The sequence below is a fragment of the Canis aureus genome, chromosome 16 (assembly GCF_053574225.1).
Source record: "Canis aureus isolate CA01 chromosome 16, VMU_Caureus_v.1.0, whole genome shotgun sequence".
In the NCBI taxonomy this organism is placed as follows: domain Eukaryota; kingdom Metazoa; phylum Chordata; class Mammalia; order Carnivora; family Canidae; genus Canis; species Canis aureus.
This window is the reverse complement of record NC_135626.1, coordinates 35,008,238-35,024,753: the sequence shown is the minus strand read 5'-3', so window position 1 is coordinate 35,024,753 and position 16,516 is coordinate 35,008,238. Positions and strand designations below refer to the sequence as shown.

Here is a 16,516-nt window from a genome sequence, read left to right as displayed (position 1 = left end):
CTGTGGGACCCGGGGGGAGCCCAGCTCAGCCTAGTGGAGGAAGCCAGAGCAAAAAGGCTTCAGAGAGGAGAGGAGGCCTCTCTTGAGGCTTGCTAGGCAAGTGGCAGTTTGCTGGTCCCACGAGGGCAGGAAGGGAACTCCAAGCAGAGGGAAGGGCTTGTGCAAAAGACTGAGAGCATGGCAGATAGGGCGCTGCAGAGAGAGGCTGGGCAGGAGCCTGGGATGGGGTGTGTGTGTGTGTGTGTGTGTGTGTGTGTGTGTGGTTGGTTGGTTGGCAAGGGTGACAGGAGGGGATGCTGGACAGGATGGCCAGGTACGGGCAGGGTCTGAAAGCCACCAACAGCTGGGGACTTAGGGCAATAGGAGCCCTTAGTGTTTTCAGGGCTGACTTGGGGAGTCAGGTTGGTGGTTTAGAAAATGTTCTCTGGCCACTGCAGTGAAGGGGGGATCATTGGAGGGACCCTGTCATGTGAGGGGAGTGTCCACTCCAGATTCAGTGCCTGCTCTGGGGGGGAAGGGGAGGGACCCACTGGCAGAAGCTGGGGCCAGCTGCTCTGGGACACCTCCCTCTCCTCGTCCCTCCCTCGTCCCCTCCCTCGTCCCCTCCCACTCTGCCTCCCTCCCTCCTCCCCCCCTGCTCCTGTCTCTGTCACTCTCAGGGCCCGGGCAGGCTGGGGCAGCCATGGCAGCAGCACTAATCTGGATTCTTCTCCTTGTGGGCAAGTTGGGGCCTTCTTCTGGGATAGGCCCAGGACAAAGGGATGGGATTTAGGGGTGAAGAGGTGGAAATAGAGAGGCCCCTCAGGGGAGGGGTCTGGGGCAGGGGCCAGAGGACTTTGGGGTGTTCATGCTGTGTCCAGCGGGAGGCCCAGGGAAATGAGGCTGGACATGGGGCTCTGGTATGTGGGGGCCTGGGAGCTCTGACTGATGGTGTGTCTGAGGTCAAGGTGGGCCTGATGGCACAGGCCCGGAGTGTCGTTGGCCCTTTAATGGGCTGGCTGGTCTGCCTCCTTTCTAGGCTCAGGCTAAATTTGGCCTTGGGAGGGTGTGGGGGCCCTTGGGAGGGTGTTGGGGCAGGTCCTTCTCCTGGGGCTTAGGATCCCATTTGCTTAGCTTTTATTGGCTTCTCTTGTGGGCCCCTTTCCTGCTGTGTATTAGGGGAGTTGGAAGGGGTCCTAGAATGGCTACCCACCTTCCTCAAAAGTTCGTTCCGTGCCCCCCTCCCCTCCAGCCTCCCAGACACTCAGCATTCTTTTTTAAAATTTGTATTTATTAATTTTTTTTGAGAGAGAGAGGGTGACCAAGCATGCACAGGGAGGGAGGGTGGTGGGAGGGGCAGAGGGAGACGGAGAGAGAATCTTAAGCAGGCTCCATGCCTAGAGTGACAGAGCCCAACATGGGACTTCATCTTGAGACCCTCATCAGACCATGACCTGAACTGAAATCAAGAGTCGGATGCCTCACCCCCTGAGCCACCCAGGCACCCCTGACACAGCATTCTTTAGGGATTTTTTGCAAGTACCCTTAACATGCATACACACCCCCATACCCCACACACCCCCTAGCCAGATAGCAGTCCCTGCCTGGTGTGACCCCTTAAAGGGAGCTTAAAATGAGGACAGAGGGAGGTGGCTCCCATGAATCCAAACCAAACAAAGGTCAAGTCCTGTCACTGATCCAAGTGTGTGGCACAGCCAGGGCACCCCCTATCCTTTCCTGGAGGCCTCCCACCACTTCTCCTGTCTCTTAGGGGCACCAGGAACTTATCCTCTCCCTGCCCAGGACTAATGCTGATGTGTGGGTTTGGGGGTTGTGGGGTCCCCACAGGTCTCTTGGCAAGGCAAGGGGACACCGAGGCCCAGCAGACCACCCTGCAGCCTCTTGTGGGCCGTGTCTTTGTGCACACCTTGGACCGGGAAACCTTCCTGCATCTTCCTGAGCATGTTGGTGAGAGGGGTCTGAAGGGCATCGAGTGGGCTGCTGGTACCTGGCAGGGGGCTAGTGAAGCCTCCTATCACTTCTCCAACCCTCTTTCCTTCTACCAGATGTCCCCTCCACTGTCCCAATCACCTACCATGCCCACCTCCAAGGATACCCAGACCTGCCTCGGTGGCTCCGCTACACCCAGCGCAGCCCCCACCAGCCTGGCTTCCTCTACGGCACCCCCACTCCAGAAGATCGTGGGCGCCAGGTCATTGAGGTACCAGCAGGGACCCCAGTGGCTCTGTCCCATGTGGGCATCTGTGCCTGTCCATTTACATAATTTAGATGCCTCTAATTTGTGGGTATCTCAGTCCCCTCCTTGTTTCTCCCCTCAACCCATCCCTCCACCCTCTTCCCTCTACCCCATCAGGTCACAGCTTACAATCGGGACAGCTTTGACACCACCCGGCAGAGGCTGGTGCTGTTGATTGAGGACCCAGAAGGTACTACTAGCCCCACCGCACCCCTGCCCCACCTCTACCCCCTCAGTGCCCTTTTTGAGGGATTTCCCTTGGAAGGAGGGAAGGGGTGTGTGTGAAGGGGACACTCACAAGTGGGAATAGTCGGAGCAAGGCATCCTGGAAAGACTTGAGCTGTATTCTTGGCTGTTGTGCTGACAGTCTGTGGGGCCTTGGGAAGTTGTTGAAGCTGTGGGCAGGGCTTTTGGGGCCTGTGAGGGATGGGAAGTTAGGGAGTAAGGAAGGAGTCTGATGGGGCGTAGGGAGGAGCTCGAATGGGGCGAGTCTTGGGAAGGATCCATGCAGTACTCCGTGCAGCCTCAAGTGCCAACCTGGCACTTCCAGGCCCCCTGCTGCCATACCAAGCTGAGTTCCTGGTGTGCAGCCATGATGTGGAGGAGGTGCTGCCCTCAACGCCTGCCAGTCGCTTCCTCACATCCTTGGGAGGGCTCTGGGAACCAGGGGAGCTCCAGCTACTCAACATTACCTCTGCCTTGGACCGTGGCGGCCGTGTCCCCCTTCCCATTGAGGGTCGCAAGGAAGGGTAAGTGTGTGACCCAGGAGGGCTTTCTGGAGGAGGTGGCGGCAGCTGGCCTTCCAGGTGGTGGGGCATGGAGCACCTTCGTGCACCTTCACACCCAAATGTATCTCCCAGTGTCACATCACTGTCCACTTTCCTCCAGCCACCCCTTCATCTTTTTGCCCTTCCTGGGCCCAAACCGTAATTACCCTAAATTCTATACTCCCTGATATCCCATGAGGACATAAAAGATCCAGCCATCAAAAGACATTCCTCGGAGTGTTAGGCCTCCTAGAAGACTGGGGTGCTCTGTGTACTCTCATCATAACCCAGGTCTCAGAAGTGGCCCTGTAACCCCAAATCTCCAGTGCCCAGTGGCACCCCCTCCCAGTATGCTAACCGTGGCTTCTATCTGGGCCCAGGGTTTACATCAAGGTGGGATCTGCTTCACCCTTCTCCACCTGCCTGAAGATGGTGGCATCTCCTGACAGCCACGCTCGCTGTGCCCAGGGTCAGCCTCCACTTCTGTCCTGCTATGACACCTTGGCACCTTACTTCCGTGTTGACTGGTGCAATGTGACCCTGGTGAGGAGGGATCCTGGCTCCGGGGGCGGGGGATAGGGCATCGCAATCTCCTCCGTACCCCTCTTCCCACTCCATCTCTATTCCTGTTTCTTTCTCTGATTACACACACACACACACACACACACACACACACACACACACACACTGAAGTTCCATCTCATCCCATAAGGGGGCGACAGAGTCCATAATCCAGAAAAGGGCTCTCCAGGTCCAGAAGTCTCAGATGGGCCCAACCCAGCAGCTAGAACCATCACTTCCATAGGGCAGTTCCAAAAATCCTTTTCCCACCACTGGACACTCTGGGACAGTTCTGTCTGCTTCCTTCTAAGGTGTCACCTAGCAAATCTGCCTGCGACAAGGAAAAGATAGCTCTCACTCCCAAGTTACAAACCAGAGATGCTCACTACTGCTTTTTGGGATATTGAGCACAATTATCTGAGGATCTGGGGTCCTTAGAGACCCTGACTCCCCAGTCTGGGAACCCCTAGAGTCCTCTGTTCAACTCAATCAACAACATCTTTGAGCACTCGCCATGGGCGAGGCACTATCCAATCAAAATGTTTTACCCTCACCACCCACCGTCCCAGAGACAGGTACCACTATTACCATTGACTTTACAGGTGAGGGAGAGGAGTCACCTGGAGGTAAGTCATCCAGCACAGCATCTGTCTGAATCAGGATTCAAACTTACACAGTAGGGCCTTAGAGGTATGCTCTAACCATTGTACAGACCTGCCTCTCCTCGACCTTCTCTCTGGGGTCCTAGTCCAGTGCTTGTCCTCCTAACTCGCCCAAGCTGGGGGAGGCAGGCAGAAGGAAACCCTGTGGTTGTATGGGTCACCCCTGCCCTGGCCCCCGGGGGTCTCTGTGTCCAGCCAACTGCTGCTAGGTTAGCCCTGGGCTCTCTGAGCAGGTGGATAAGTCAGTACCAGAGCCTGCAGATGAGATGCCTACCCTAGGCGATGGGATCCTGGAGATTGACCCATTCTTCTGCCCACCTACTGAGGCCACGGCCCGAGACTTCCTCACTGACGCACTGGTCACCCTCCTGGTGCCACTGCTGGTGGCTCTGCTTCTCACTCTGCTGCTGGCCTACATCATGTGCTGCCGGCGAGAGGGACAGTGAGTATGGGGGACAGAGGGTGGGGAGGGTACTGTGGCTGGTGCTCACATCCATGGGACTCCTTGTGGCACTTGTGCTCCCTGGGGACACAGACCCCCCTCAGGGAGCGGAGTCCTCAGCCAGGAAAGAAGTGGGGACCTCTTGCCTGGCCTGGCACCAGGAGGGGGTTGCGGATAATAACTATTACCCTCCCTCACTTTTCCACAGGCTGAAGAGAGACCTGGCCACCTCTGAGTGAGTAGGGGAAAGCTGGGGGCTGGGTGGGAGCACCCCTAGACTCCATGAGCAGCGCAGACAAGCACAGATTACTCTGGGATGATGGGAGCCATGCCTGGCCTCTGAGCTCCAGCTCTGGGCTGGCTGATTGCTGCGCCTGACCTATTCTGGCCTGGCCTTCTCATTTGCTGGTCTCCATAGAGGACCCTAATCTGGGATGGGGCATGGGAAGGGACCCAGCTGGGTGTGGGGGCCTGCTGCCACCCTGGGGGGGAGAGGGTTTGAGAAGCAACTTGAGGCTGCGTGCCCACACACATGCACAACATGTGCACACACGCACACACATACACTTCACTGAGTCAGACACTATGTATGGTTCCAGGCTGGGTTATGCCACACAATCAGTGGGACGCTCTCTGGCCCTGGTTTCGCCATGTGATGTCATATGCTTTCAATTCCTCCAGCCCTGGCCAAATCCATCTTACTCTTTTGCTCAGGTTTCCACACCCTCCCCACCAAGCCAGCTTTACCTTTCCCCTGTCCCAAGCCTCCTTCCACTCCCCTTCTCTTGAACCCCAAAGATTCCAGGAGGCAGGTATGAGATAAGTTAGGCTCCTTTTATTCTCACTGCACTGAGCCTGTGGCGGGCCTGGCACCCTGCCTCCTCCTTGCCTGGCCTGCCCTGTTAATTGCGGTGGCATTTGGCCACCCTGTGAACCCCCTTGGGTAGCCGCTTGTGCCCCCTTTGGGAGCCCGCTAGCAACCTGCGCTTCCCAGGCCGGTGCTGCCGAGGCCGGCGCTGCCCTGACCGGCGCTGCCCAGACTGGTGCTGTCTCTGGGTCCTGAACTTGAACCTGGAGGCAAACTTCTTGCCCATGCGGAAGGAGCCTGAGGCCCCCTTGCCAGTCACCTGCTTGAGAATGCCCTTGTCCACCAGCCCCTTGAGCACTCGCTTGAAGCGCCAAGCATTCCGGGTCATGTTGTAGCCCGTGGTGGCGACCGCCTTCTTCAGGGTGGCTAGAGTCACAGGATTGTGCATCCCCTTGTCCTCCACAACCCCCAGGATCACCTTGGATATGCTGGGCTTCCGGTGGGCTTTGGTGCTGGTGCAGTGCCCATTCTCGCTCTTGCTGGAGGTCCCAGATACGCTGGCCTGCCGGCTCGCACCCTGCACAGTGTTTGAGATCACAGGTGCAGATGGGGGTGGTACCAAAGTGTCTTTCTGCATCTCTCCCTGGGGCGGGTGGAGGGAACTAGGCGCAGGGACCTCCAGGGTGGCGGCTGGAAGTCTCCACTGGGTGGCTCTTCTGTGGGTGAGGCAAGTCTCTGTTCCTGGTTCCCTCGGAGCCTTCCCCTGGGTGGCCAGAGGAGGACCAGGGATGATTACCCTCAGCTGGCCTCAGCAGACTTGTGTCTCAGGTGCAGGGGGTGGCAAGGTTATCTCTGCAGTGACCTCAGGGGGACATTGTGAGGCCACTAGAATCCTGCGAGGGTCACAGTGGTCCCATTGTTCCCATCTGGGAGGTGTGCACGGGAGTTGACAGATAGTGTGGGCATCTGACAAGTCAGGTGCCCCAGGAAGAAGGGCTGAGGCTGTGTGGGTGGATGGGTGGACCCCACATGGTGTGTTGATGCAGGCACATGTGTGTTTAGAAGTGTATTCATTGGCTGATTTCAGGGTATTCTGAGACCCCAGGGTTGGTTGTGTGTGTGTGTGGTTTTTTTTTTTTTTTAGATTTTATTGATTTATTTATTTGAGAGAGAGAGAGAGAGAGAGCGCGCGCTGGGTGGGGGAGCAGACAAGCTGACTCTGCACTGAGCGTAGAGCCTGACACAGGGCTCGATCTCAGGACCCCGAGATCATGACCTGAGCTGAAATCAAGAGTCGAGCACTTAACCAACTGAGCGCCCAGCCACCTCCCTGAGACCCTCCATTTTAAACCTGCCATCTCAACCCACTGGGTTGAAGAATACAAACATTTGTAGAATCAGACTTATACCAACATTTATGAATTTTTTACGGGGGTAACATTTTCCAGAGTGAACAAAAATGTAATTCCTTGATCTCCCTAGGTCAATTTGATTCCTTGGTCACTTTTGATCACAAAGCAGTGGAAAGGCTCTGCTTTGGTTGTTTTTTGTTTGTTTGTTTGTTTGTTTTTTTCATTTTTATTTGATAGAACTTTTTCCCATTGGGATGAGTGATTTTCCATGTAAGTTTTTCAAGGAACATTTTATTCCTCAATTTTTTTGGCCTGTGCCAAATTTGATCAATTACATCTTCTGCCATTGTGGAAATTCTCTTCTGAGCAGTTATTTCCATCATGGCCAGCTTTCCTGGCTTGGTTTGGCAGCTCTGAAGCTATCAGGAAAATCTGCTTCCTCCATCAATGTTGAACCAATTACCAGGTTTACCATGTGCCACATTAGCCCTTGATGGTTTGGATTTTGTGTTGATTTATTTCTACAAATTCAATTTTTTTTTTTTTTTTTTTTTTTGCTTGTTCAGTGTCTGCTGTTTTCCAAATTATCCACACATTGTGATTCTATTGCCTGTATCAGAGCGTGCTGGTCAGAAAGTCCTCCAGCCTGACCCTCTTCTGTGGTCTATGTGTCAGAGACAGGGCTCGACGGGTGTGTGTTGGTGGTGGGGAGAGTGTGCGTGCATGCATGTGTGTGTGTGTGTGCGTGTGTGTAGGAATGCCTGCCTATTCATTTTCGGCTGCCCAAGTGCTGATGTGGAAGGCAACAGTGGGTCTGGCTTCTGCTCCTGCTCTGGAAAAATGTCCCGGGAACATTTTCCACCTGTGTGTGTTGCCAGAGTAATGAGATCCAGATGCAGGGCTGGGGGCGAGGGGGAGTCGTGAGGGGGGGGCATTAACTAAGAGCCCTTCCCCTGCCAGGGCATTACCTGTCTGGCTGCCTCTAGTCCTAAGCATCCATATGCTGCTTGCTTCCTTTCTCTCTCAGCCTCCCCTTGCCTGGGAATGGAAAATTGTGTTTTGGACAATTGTGCTTGCCAAATTCCAGACTCAAGAGCTCATCTTGATCCTCCCCTGGCCTTAGAGGGTGACTCCACCTCCTCCCGCCAACCAGACAGGACTTGGTCCTACTCCCCCCAGGAGGAATGTGGCCCATTCAGCGCGAAGCTAGCCAGTCTGACCTGTAGTCTAATCTCTTGGGCTCTAGCTGCTATTGGTGTCTATAGAGACTTGGACTGGGGTGGGGATCATGGCCCCTTCCCCATTTGATCAGTAACCCAGAGGCAAGTGGGGTAGCTTCCACCCTGCCCGGGGCCCCTACTCCTTTAAGGAAACTAATTTATATATATATATATATATATATATATATATATAGCACAAGCTATATAAAGAGCACAAGCAGGGGGAGGGGCAGAGGGAGACAGATAAGCAGGCTCCCCACGGAGCAGGGAGCCCAATGATATGGGGCTCTGGGGCTCCATCCCAGGACCCTGAGATCTAAACCAAAGGCAGACACTTAACTGATTGAGCCATCTAGGCACCCCTCTTTTTTTTTTTTTTTTTTTTTTAAGATTTTATTTGTTTTGAGAGTTGGGTGGGCAGAGGGAAAGAAGAGGGAGAGAAGCAGACTCCTGGCCGAGCGGGAGCCTGACTTGGGCTCAGTCTCAAGACCCTGAGATAATGATCTGACCCAAAATCAAGATTGGGATGCTCTACTGACTGAACCACCCAGGTGCCCCAAGGAAAACTAATTCTTATTGTTTGTGATGAAGAGTCCCTGCTATCTCTCACCTGGCAACCAGGTAATCTAGGAAAATATCTCTAGGCTGGACCCACAAATGTGGGTGGATTCATGTAAAGGGGCTTGGAAACATCCCTTTACTAGAGGTCAAGCACATCAGTGGGCCTACTATAATAAAATAACGCTGATGATGATTATAGCAACGTTGGCCTTCCTATAATATTAGCTACCACTTGCTATGATGCTGACCAGGAGTGTTTTTTCCTGTATTAACTCATTTAATATGTACAAAAACTGCATTACGATGGAGGAAATAGTGGCACAGAGAAGTTAAGTGACTTGCATAAAATCACACAGCCAGTAAGTAGCAGGACTCACATGTATATTCAAAGCAAGTGCTGATGTTGGGTTACACCGTACTACCCTACTTCTCAAAATGAACAGAAGCTTGCCCCAGGCAGCAGAAGGCAAGCTCCTCAGGATCTCAAATGAGAATGAGGCTGAGCTTTCTGAGAAGACAGAAGCAAGTCTCCTTTCTGACATGAGAGCTCAGAAAGGGCTTTCTGATGGCCACAGGGATTTCAGGCCCACTGAGGGCAGATCCCGGGGTCGGCCTCATGGAGTTTTGATCTGGAATAAAGCCAGAGAGCAAAGACTTGGTGTCCAGAGCTAGTCAGTGGTGGGGGGCAGGCTGGGGAGGGGTGGGAGAGGGCCGGGTACAAAGGCCAGGGAGGCTAGATGGGAGGAGCCAGAAGATGAGACCACGGAGGCCTGGCAGGAAACAGCCCGGGAGCCAGAGGAGGAGGTGGGAAGAGATGGAGGGGGAAGTTTGCCAGACTAAGAGGGATGAGGCGGGGAAGACTGGATGGTCAATGGTAGGAGAGAGTATTTGGGGAGGGAGCTGAATGCTGGAAGGGACCGGGAAGGTGATCGGAATATAAACCCCAGCAAACGCCGGCCTCTGGAAATAGCAATCCACTGCGGGTACCTATTCATGGCTGGCACCTCAGGAGTTCTTAGCAGGCACCAGGCACTTCTCTAAACATTTTTCTCATTTAATTCCCACCACAGTGCTAGGAGGCAGATTCTAGCATTATGTCCATCTTACAGTTGAGGACACTGAGGCACAGAGTGGTTCAGCAACTTGCCAGGGACACACAGCTTGGAATCCAGGCTGGCTGTGCCCACAGCCTATGCCTCCTCACTGGACACTGAGCTGGCACCAAAGACCTTCCTTGTTTGTCTTCCCCTCACCCGTCATGTGTGTGAGTTTCCCCTACATACCAGGTGGGGAGGGACTGCAGGGTGGCTCAGAGGCAGTGCCGCGCCGAGCCTCAGCGGAGTTGGCTCCCGGGACTGACGACTGTGCCGGCCCGTGCCCCCAGCATCCAGATGGTCCACCACTGCACTATCCGCGGGAACACAGAGGAGCTGCGGCAGATGGCATCCAGCCGCGAGGTGCCCCGGCCCCTCTCCACGCTGCCTATGTTCAACGTGCGCACGGGCGAGCGGCTGCCTCCGCGAGTGGACAGCGCCCAGGTGCCCCTCATCCTGGACCAGCACTGAGGGGACATGCAGGTGGGTCTGGCGGAGTGGTGTCAGCCTCATATCTGGGAACAGCGTGGCTCCTGTCTGGGGGCTGGGGCCGATGGTGGGGAAGGGGAGGTCAAAGAGAGGGGTCAGCAGACCCTCCTGCTCCTCTGAGGCAGCCGTGAGGGTTGTTCCGCAGGGCCAGGGCTATGTCCCCGCCCCCCATGCCAAATGGTCGGAGGGCTGGGGTGGGGACGAGGCAGGAGGACCAAGGCCTGGGCATCACAGCCCCTCACCCCCTCCCTCTGCTGTTCCAGTTCCAGCCCCGGCCTCCTCTGCCTCTCTCCCTGCCTCCCACAGAGCAGCTGACCCACAGCCACATCCTTCCTCAGGATTCTGGCTCCTGGCCTGATGGCCCCCAGGCTTGGAACAAGCAGAGAGATGGTGGCAGGGGAAGGTGAGGGGGTTGAGGGTCAAGACCCCTGGAATAAAGAGCTGCAGCTCTGCTCACCTGTTGTTACCGGCGCCTTCTTCTCAGCAGCCTCCAACTGGCACTTGCTGCCTCAGGTTCCCTTTCTGCCTTCTGGGAGCCCTCAGAGTCAGCCAGGGGCTACCAGCCTGCCCTTTGGACTCTGGGCATTTTGCTGTTTTCTCAACCTCTCTGGAAGAAAGAGGGAAGGACCTGCTATCTGTGGCCCTGGTCTTATTCCTCCAACAGAACCTGACAGTGAGGGATTACTGGTCATCATCCCCATTTTATAGAGGAGGAGACCGAGGCCCAGGGAGAGTAAGCAACTTACCTAAGGTCACAGAGCAAGCAAGTGGCAGAGTTTGGCTCAGAACCTGGTGTGCCCACCTCCATGCTGCCTTCTGGAGGCCTGAAGGATTCTGGAAGCAATAGGTCCAGGCTCTTACTTAACTAGATCCCGGAGGGGAAGGATCCCCTTTGTAACTCATGCTATGAGGGGTCCAGTCTGTACATGGAGAGAGGGGTCAGGATAAGTGACCCTGAATGCCTCGGCTCAATGACCCCTTATTGGTGGGCCTCCCCAGGGGTCAGGCAGAGGTCAGAGGACACCGCATGACCTGGAACTTTTGTTGAGCTGAGTGTCACCAGCTTGGTCCTGGAGAGCTCCGCTGGCTAGGAAGAGGCCCTGGCTTGTTTCTCCCAGGTGGTTATATCTGCACCAGACCAGTTGGGCCCCTGCCCACTGACATTCTGAGCCACACCCAGTCTCACATCTGACCACTCCCTTGGGAGGACAAGCCAGATTTAGGCCCAAGAAGGGACCCAGAAAAAGGAGGCATAGCAGAGGAACAAGGACTTAGGGTCTAAGTCTCAGGCCCCTGGATCTGGGGGGCAACTCCAAGAAAATCCAAACCAGGACAAGAAAACTTTATGGTGACCTCGAAATCTCTTTTAGAGTTCAACCCACCTGGCCTGGGATCCACCCACTGTCCTGGAGCTGACTCTCAACTATCCCTCTCCTTCCCCCAAGGGGGTGGTAGAGATGGGCAGCTGCATGTGGAATTTTTCCTTACCTGGAGATAGGGGCCCAGGCTTGGGGCTGATAGAGAAGGCAGCCCCCAGTCTTAAGCAGGGAGGGCGGGTTCCTGGGCCAAGGACCCTTGAGGACGGCTAAGTTTCTGAATATCACATCCGGGTGTTCAGAAATGTACGGGCAAGGGGGTGGTGAGCGTCCCCTCAGACCCCTCCCCTTTCTTTCATTCCCCGGAATCCCCACCTTCACGTGTGTCCTGAATCCATCCACTTCTCATGGCTTCCACTCTCGTCTTCCCGGTGCAGCTCCAGGATCTGGCTCCTGGGCCCCTGCAACAGCGCCCTTGCCTTCCTGCCCTCCAGTCTCAGCTCCAGCAGGAGCCAGGCCCATCCTTTGAGAAGAAAGATCAGGAGATCTCACCCTCCACCCCTGCAGCTTTTAACTCTCCAACGCCTTCTGGTCACACTGAGAGTAAGACCCACACACTTGACCCAGGCCTGCTGGCCCTGCCCAGCCCTCTGACCTCATTCCTACTCTTCACACGCCCACTGCAGCCACACTGCCTCGTTAACTCGCGCCTGCTTTGGGGGCCTTTGCCCATGCTGTTCTCTCTGCCGGGATCCCCCTGTCCCCTCCACACCCCACCCACACAACTCCCCCCATCGCAGTTGTCCTGGTCTTTGCCCAAATGGTAGCTCCTCAGAGAGCCCCTTCCAGCTCCCCTGTTTCCAGAGCACTGTGTACCCTCCCTGTGCCTTGTTCTAGGCTGGCTTCTTACCCTAGATATAAGCTCCACCTCCAGATATAAAATCCAGGAGGGCAGGATTCTGTGCGCCCACTGTGGATGGGGGCGCTGGGGTGCCTGCACATAGCAGGTGCTCAGGAAAGATGTTTGGAGGGGGTACTCTGGTCTCGGTGTGCTCAGAGCTCTTAAGAAAGTTGTTCCTCCTTTCTGGGCAAAGAAGGTGCCCAAGGCCATCGCTAGCACTTCTAACATTATGTTCCTGTCACCCTGCCTGCTGGGCATCCCACACCTGTTAGTTAGTTAGTTAGTTAGTTAGTTAGTTAGTTAGTTAGTTAGCTGTTAATTAGTTATCCCATAAGCATCTGTGGAGGCAGGCACTTGGGAGGTGCTCAGTAGATGTTTTAGACTGAGTGCCTGTTGGGGTGGCCACCCCCTAACCACATGTGTCCTCTGACAAGACAGTGCCTCTGTCTCTTCGTTTCCTCCTTTGCCTTGAGGCCCCTCATCTGGCCGAAACTTGGAGCTGCACAGAATGTGCTCAGGCCAGAGGCTCTAGACTGCCAGGCTGCTCTCCCAGGGTGCTCTTCCTCGATCGCTGCCCCCTTGAGGCAGGGGCTGCCCTCTCCTGGTCTCTGCGCTCCTGCCCAGGTAGCCAGGGCTGGGAGAGTTCCTCAGCCAGCCCCTTGCTTCCCTCTGCTGCCTGGCTTTGCCTTGACATCTTGGCTCCGAGGAGCACACGGGAGCCTGGCTGCTGGCCTGGGAGGAAGCAGCCCAGACAAGTAGCTGGGAGGATGGCGTGACTGCAGAGGACACTGAGCCGTGCCCAGGCACACGCACGCGCACACCCAGGCGCCCCTGGCAGCGCGTGGCAAAGGCACTGCCGGACTCAGCACCTCTCCTCTCGCTGAGGGATGAGGCTCATGCCTCACAGAGCAGTCACGCCCCACAGTCTATAGCCAAGGAAAAATAGCCACAGTGTCCCCCGCCCCACCGAGATTCAGCTACATGCCCTGCCCCACCCTTGGCTCCTCCAGTCCCACAGCAAGCGCTACCCTGCGATCTAGTGTGGAGGGGCCCCTACCTTCACCCTAAACAGAGCCCCATGGTGGCCTGACCCTAGACGTTCCCTCAACATCTCAGTCTGGGAGGAGGATCCATGTCTGAGTGAGAACACAGAGCCCTGCCCCATGGGGCCTGTGTCTCCCTGGCTCTTCACACACGCACACACACATACAGCATTTATAGGGTGTGTTTGTTGGGATTTGGGCTCAGAGTGAGCAGGACTCAAATCATGGCTCTGACAGCTCGTTTACTCATAAGACGTTAATCATAACTGCCTGGGGGCTGTTGGGAGGATTTGTGAGCCCCGGACGAGTGCCTGGCATCTGGCAGCTCCTGAGAAAGGAGACATTATTACGTAGGAACTCTTGAGTGACCACTCCCAAGCCAGAGGCCCATAGGGTCCCCCTGCCCACTAAGATCCAGATTAAGTGAGCTCCATTTACATTCTGTGCCCTGTGAAGGCTTCATGCTCTCCCTGTGAGTTTGGAGTGGAGGCTGAAATTTCCATGTTTCCTGGCACTGGTCTGCTGGCCAGTGAAATGAAATTTTGGGATATGTGGGTTAAATAAAATATGTTATTACAATTAACCTTGCCTGTTTCTTTTTTGTTGTCTTAATATGGCTGTTAGAAAATGAAAAATCATGTCCGTGGCTCGCATACTATCTTTACTGAACAGCGCCCGTTTCACAGCTCTTCCTTTATCTCCACTCCAGATCAACCCAAACCCAGAACTCGGCCTCTTTCCTCACTTTCTCCAGAACCACCTGCTGGTACCAGACCTCTATGCATGCATGAGTTTTCCAAAGCCTTGAGGAGTTGCAGGGGGTGGGAGGTGGCACCACAACAGTGAAGACACTTAGAACTTGAATGTGTGGTCTTCTGGTTCTAAAATGTGCTTTGGTCCCCATCCCGCCCCATTCTCCTTTTCCTCCCACTGCCTTATGCAGAGAAAACCTCACTCTCCCCCCCCTGCACACACCAAACTCACCTCCCTCCAGGCCTTGCTGTGCACGTGCTCTGCAAAGGCGTTGAAATCTCTGTGTGCAGAAGGGTCTGATTACCCTGCTAGATCAGGGCCATCTTTCTTCCCGGGTCTTGCCTCGCAATCCGTGGACATCTCTTTGCTCTACTTGGTACCCTCTGGAGCACATACCAGGAAGAGGACAGAGACACAGTGCTCATCCTTGAGAGGGCTCCACTGGCCCTGGCACTTTAGGGTGGTGGTCCCCCACACCCACCCACTCCTGATTTTTCCTCAACTCCTCCCTGTTCAGCTGCCCCCACCCATCTGCAGGCCCTCCTATGTCCTCTGTCACACCTATGCCCACACACGTCCCTACTGCTAGACCCTTACCTTCTCAGTTCACAGAGCATCTCCTCTGCTGCTATATGTGTGTGGAAGCGGTCCTCATATATGCAGACCCCCCCACTCACCCATCCCCAGCACACCTGTACGCGTGTGGGGCCCCTCTGACCACAGACACACTTGTTTATGGGGCAGCAGAGAGTGAGACACATTCTCATGCACACAGGGATGTCTGGGTGGCATCCACCTCACCCATTCACACAGCCTCCCACACTCACAGTCCCCAAGCAGCTTTCCACTGTGGGTCCTGGTTTTGAGCACAGCCCCACATTAACTCTCCTGTTCTGCACACAACCCCACAGACCCCCACCATTGCCTGAGGCTCCTGTACTCCAGCTCGGCGGCTGCCCCCAACCTCTCCCCTCCCCAACCTCACCCATATCCATCCAGGAAAGTCTTGAAGGCTCTGGGGCAGCGGAGGGTGAAGAACTGACCCAAAAAAAGGAGGATGCCATATTTCAGTCATAAAAAAATCCTGCCAGGAGATGGACTCATACCACAGAAGGGACTCGGGATTCTGAGAAAGAGGCAAAAATAAAAAATCCAGATGAAACCTCCTTCCTTTCTAGAATTTTCCATCTGAAGTTGCCTGAGAAATCAGCCCTAGGAATGCGGCCCATCTCCTCAGAAAGGAGACAGAAGTGAGTTCCGGGGAGCAGCAGTGGAACAGCCGGCGCCATGCCACCATGCAGGGGGCAGCCAGGGCCTGGGGGAGCGGGTCTGGGCAGCTCTATTTAGGGCAGCGGTGATGTCAGCAGAGAGGAGGGCTTGAGTTGGGAATGTGGTACAATGGCCCCTTTGTCCCCCTCCCCTCCTGTCCTGCACACACACTGAAACCACATTCTGGCCTCGTACCACATGACACAGGCTCAGAGCTGCCCAGCACACCCCTGCCACACACGGCGTCACCTCATATGCCCTCATATGCGTGTGTGTACACACCGTGCACACACATACACTTGTGTCTCTGTGTGTACATTCGTACCTATATAGTAAGAGACATACTCACTCGTGTGTCTAGAGACGCGCTGCCCAATGTGGTGGCCACTAGCCACTTGCGGTTCTTAAAACTATTACAGTTAGGGACCCCTGGGTGGCTCAGCAGTTGAGCGTCTGCCTTCAGCTCAGGGCGTGATCCTGGGGTCCTGGGATCGAGTCCCACATCGGGCTCCCTGCAGGGAGCCTGCTTCTCCCTCTGCCTGTGTCTCTGCTTCTCCCTGTGTGTCTCTCATGAATAAATAAATAAAATCTTAAAGAAAATTAATTACAGTTAAATGCAATCAAAAATTGAGTTCTTCAGTGGCACACCCATGTGTGGCTAGTGGCTATGGTATGGGACAGCATAGGGAGAGTGCGCTTCCAGGTTGCAGAAAGCACTGGCCTAGGGCCTTCCACGCTGTCTGCTCTCCCACATGAGCTGGTTTTCATTGCTCCTCCTCTCACGCCTGCTCACTCTGGTTCACACAGGCACCCACCGCTCCCTGAAAGCCCCCCCTTCCTACCTCACGTTCTCACTGTCGTCTCCCCAGTCTCCAAGCGGGGCCCGGTGCTCAGCCCTGCATGGCACACTGGTCTCTGGTCTCAGTCAGCCCTGCTGGGCCTGGAGGACACAACAGGGAACTGCGAAAGCATAAAACGGTGCAACGGTGTCTACTGTTAAGACTAAAATTAATTCTGTAGATGTGGAGACCTGTGGAAATTC

General features: G+C 55.1%; 1 protein-coding gene and 1 long non-coding RNA gene across 5 annotated transcripts; one reads left to right on the top strand and one right to left on the bottom strand.

The window, feature by feature from the left end:
• The first annotated feature begins 572 nt into the window (after positions 1–572).
• On the top strand, positions 573–14,035 carry SGCA (sarcoglycan alpha). 2 transcript variants are annotated; one of them, XM_077852800.1, is made up of 10 exons: positions 573–719; positions 1,828–1,947; positions 2,046–2,200; positions 2,354–2,426; positions 2,787–2,985; positions 3,384–3,546; positions 4,460–4,668; positions 4,877–4,903; positions 9,994–10,186; positions 11,946–14,035. In XM_077852800.1, the coding sequence occupies exons 1-9, from the start codon at positions 683–685 to the stop codon at positions 10,172–10,174; spliced, it is 1,164 nt and encodes a 387-aa protein (XP_077708926.1). In that variant the 5' UTR covers positions 573–682; the 3' UTR covers positions 10,175–10,186; positions 11,946–14,035. The 2 variants fall into 2 exon arrangements, with proteins under 2 accessions (XP_077708926.1, XP_077708925.1); XM_077852799.1 differs by lacking the exon at positions 11,946–14,035 and adding an exon at positions 10,456–10,648.
• On the bottom strand, positions 8,256–15,526 carry LOC144286394 (uncharacterized). Of its 3 annotated transcripts, XR_013354471.1 has the most exons (7): positions 15,191–15,526; positions 14,437–14,588; positions 11,884–12,031; positions 10,939–11,112; positions 10,650–10,799; positions 9,893–10,247; positions 8,256–9,238 (listed from the first exon to the last, which is right to left on the bottom strand). It is a non-coding gene; the product is annotated as an uncharacterized LOC144286394 (long non-coding RNA). The 3 variants fall into 3 exon arrangements; XR_013354470.1 differs by having other exon boundaries at positions 8,256–10,247; XR_013354472.1 differs by having other exon boundaries at positions 8,256–10,247; positions 10,939–11,026.
• Positions 15,527–16,516: the final 990 nt, after the last annotated feature.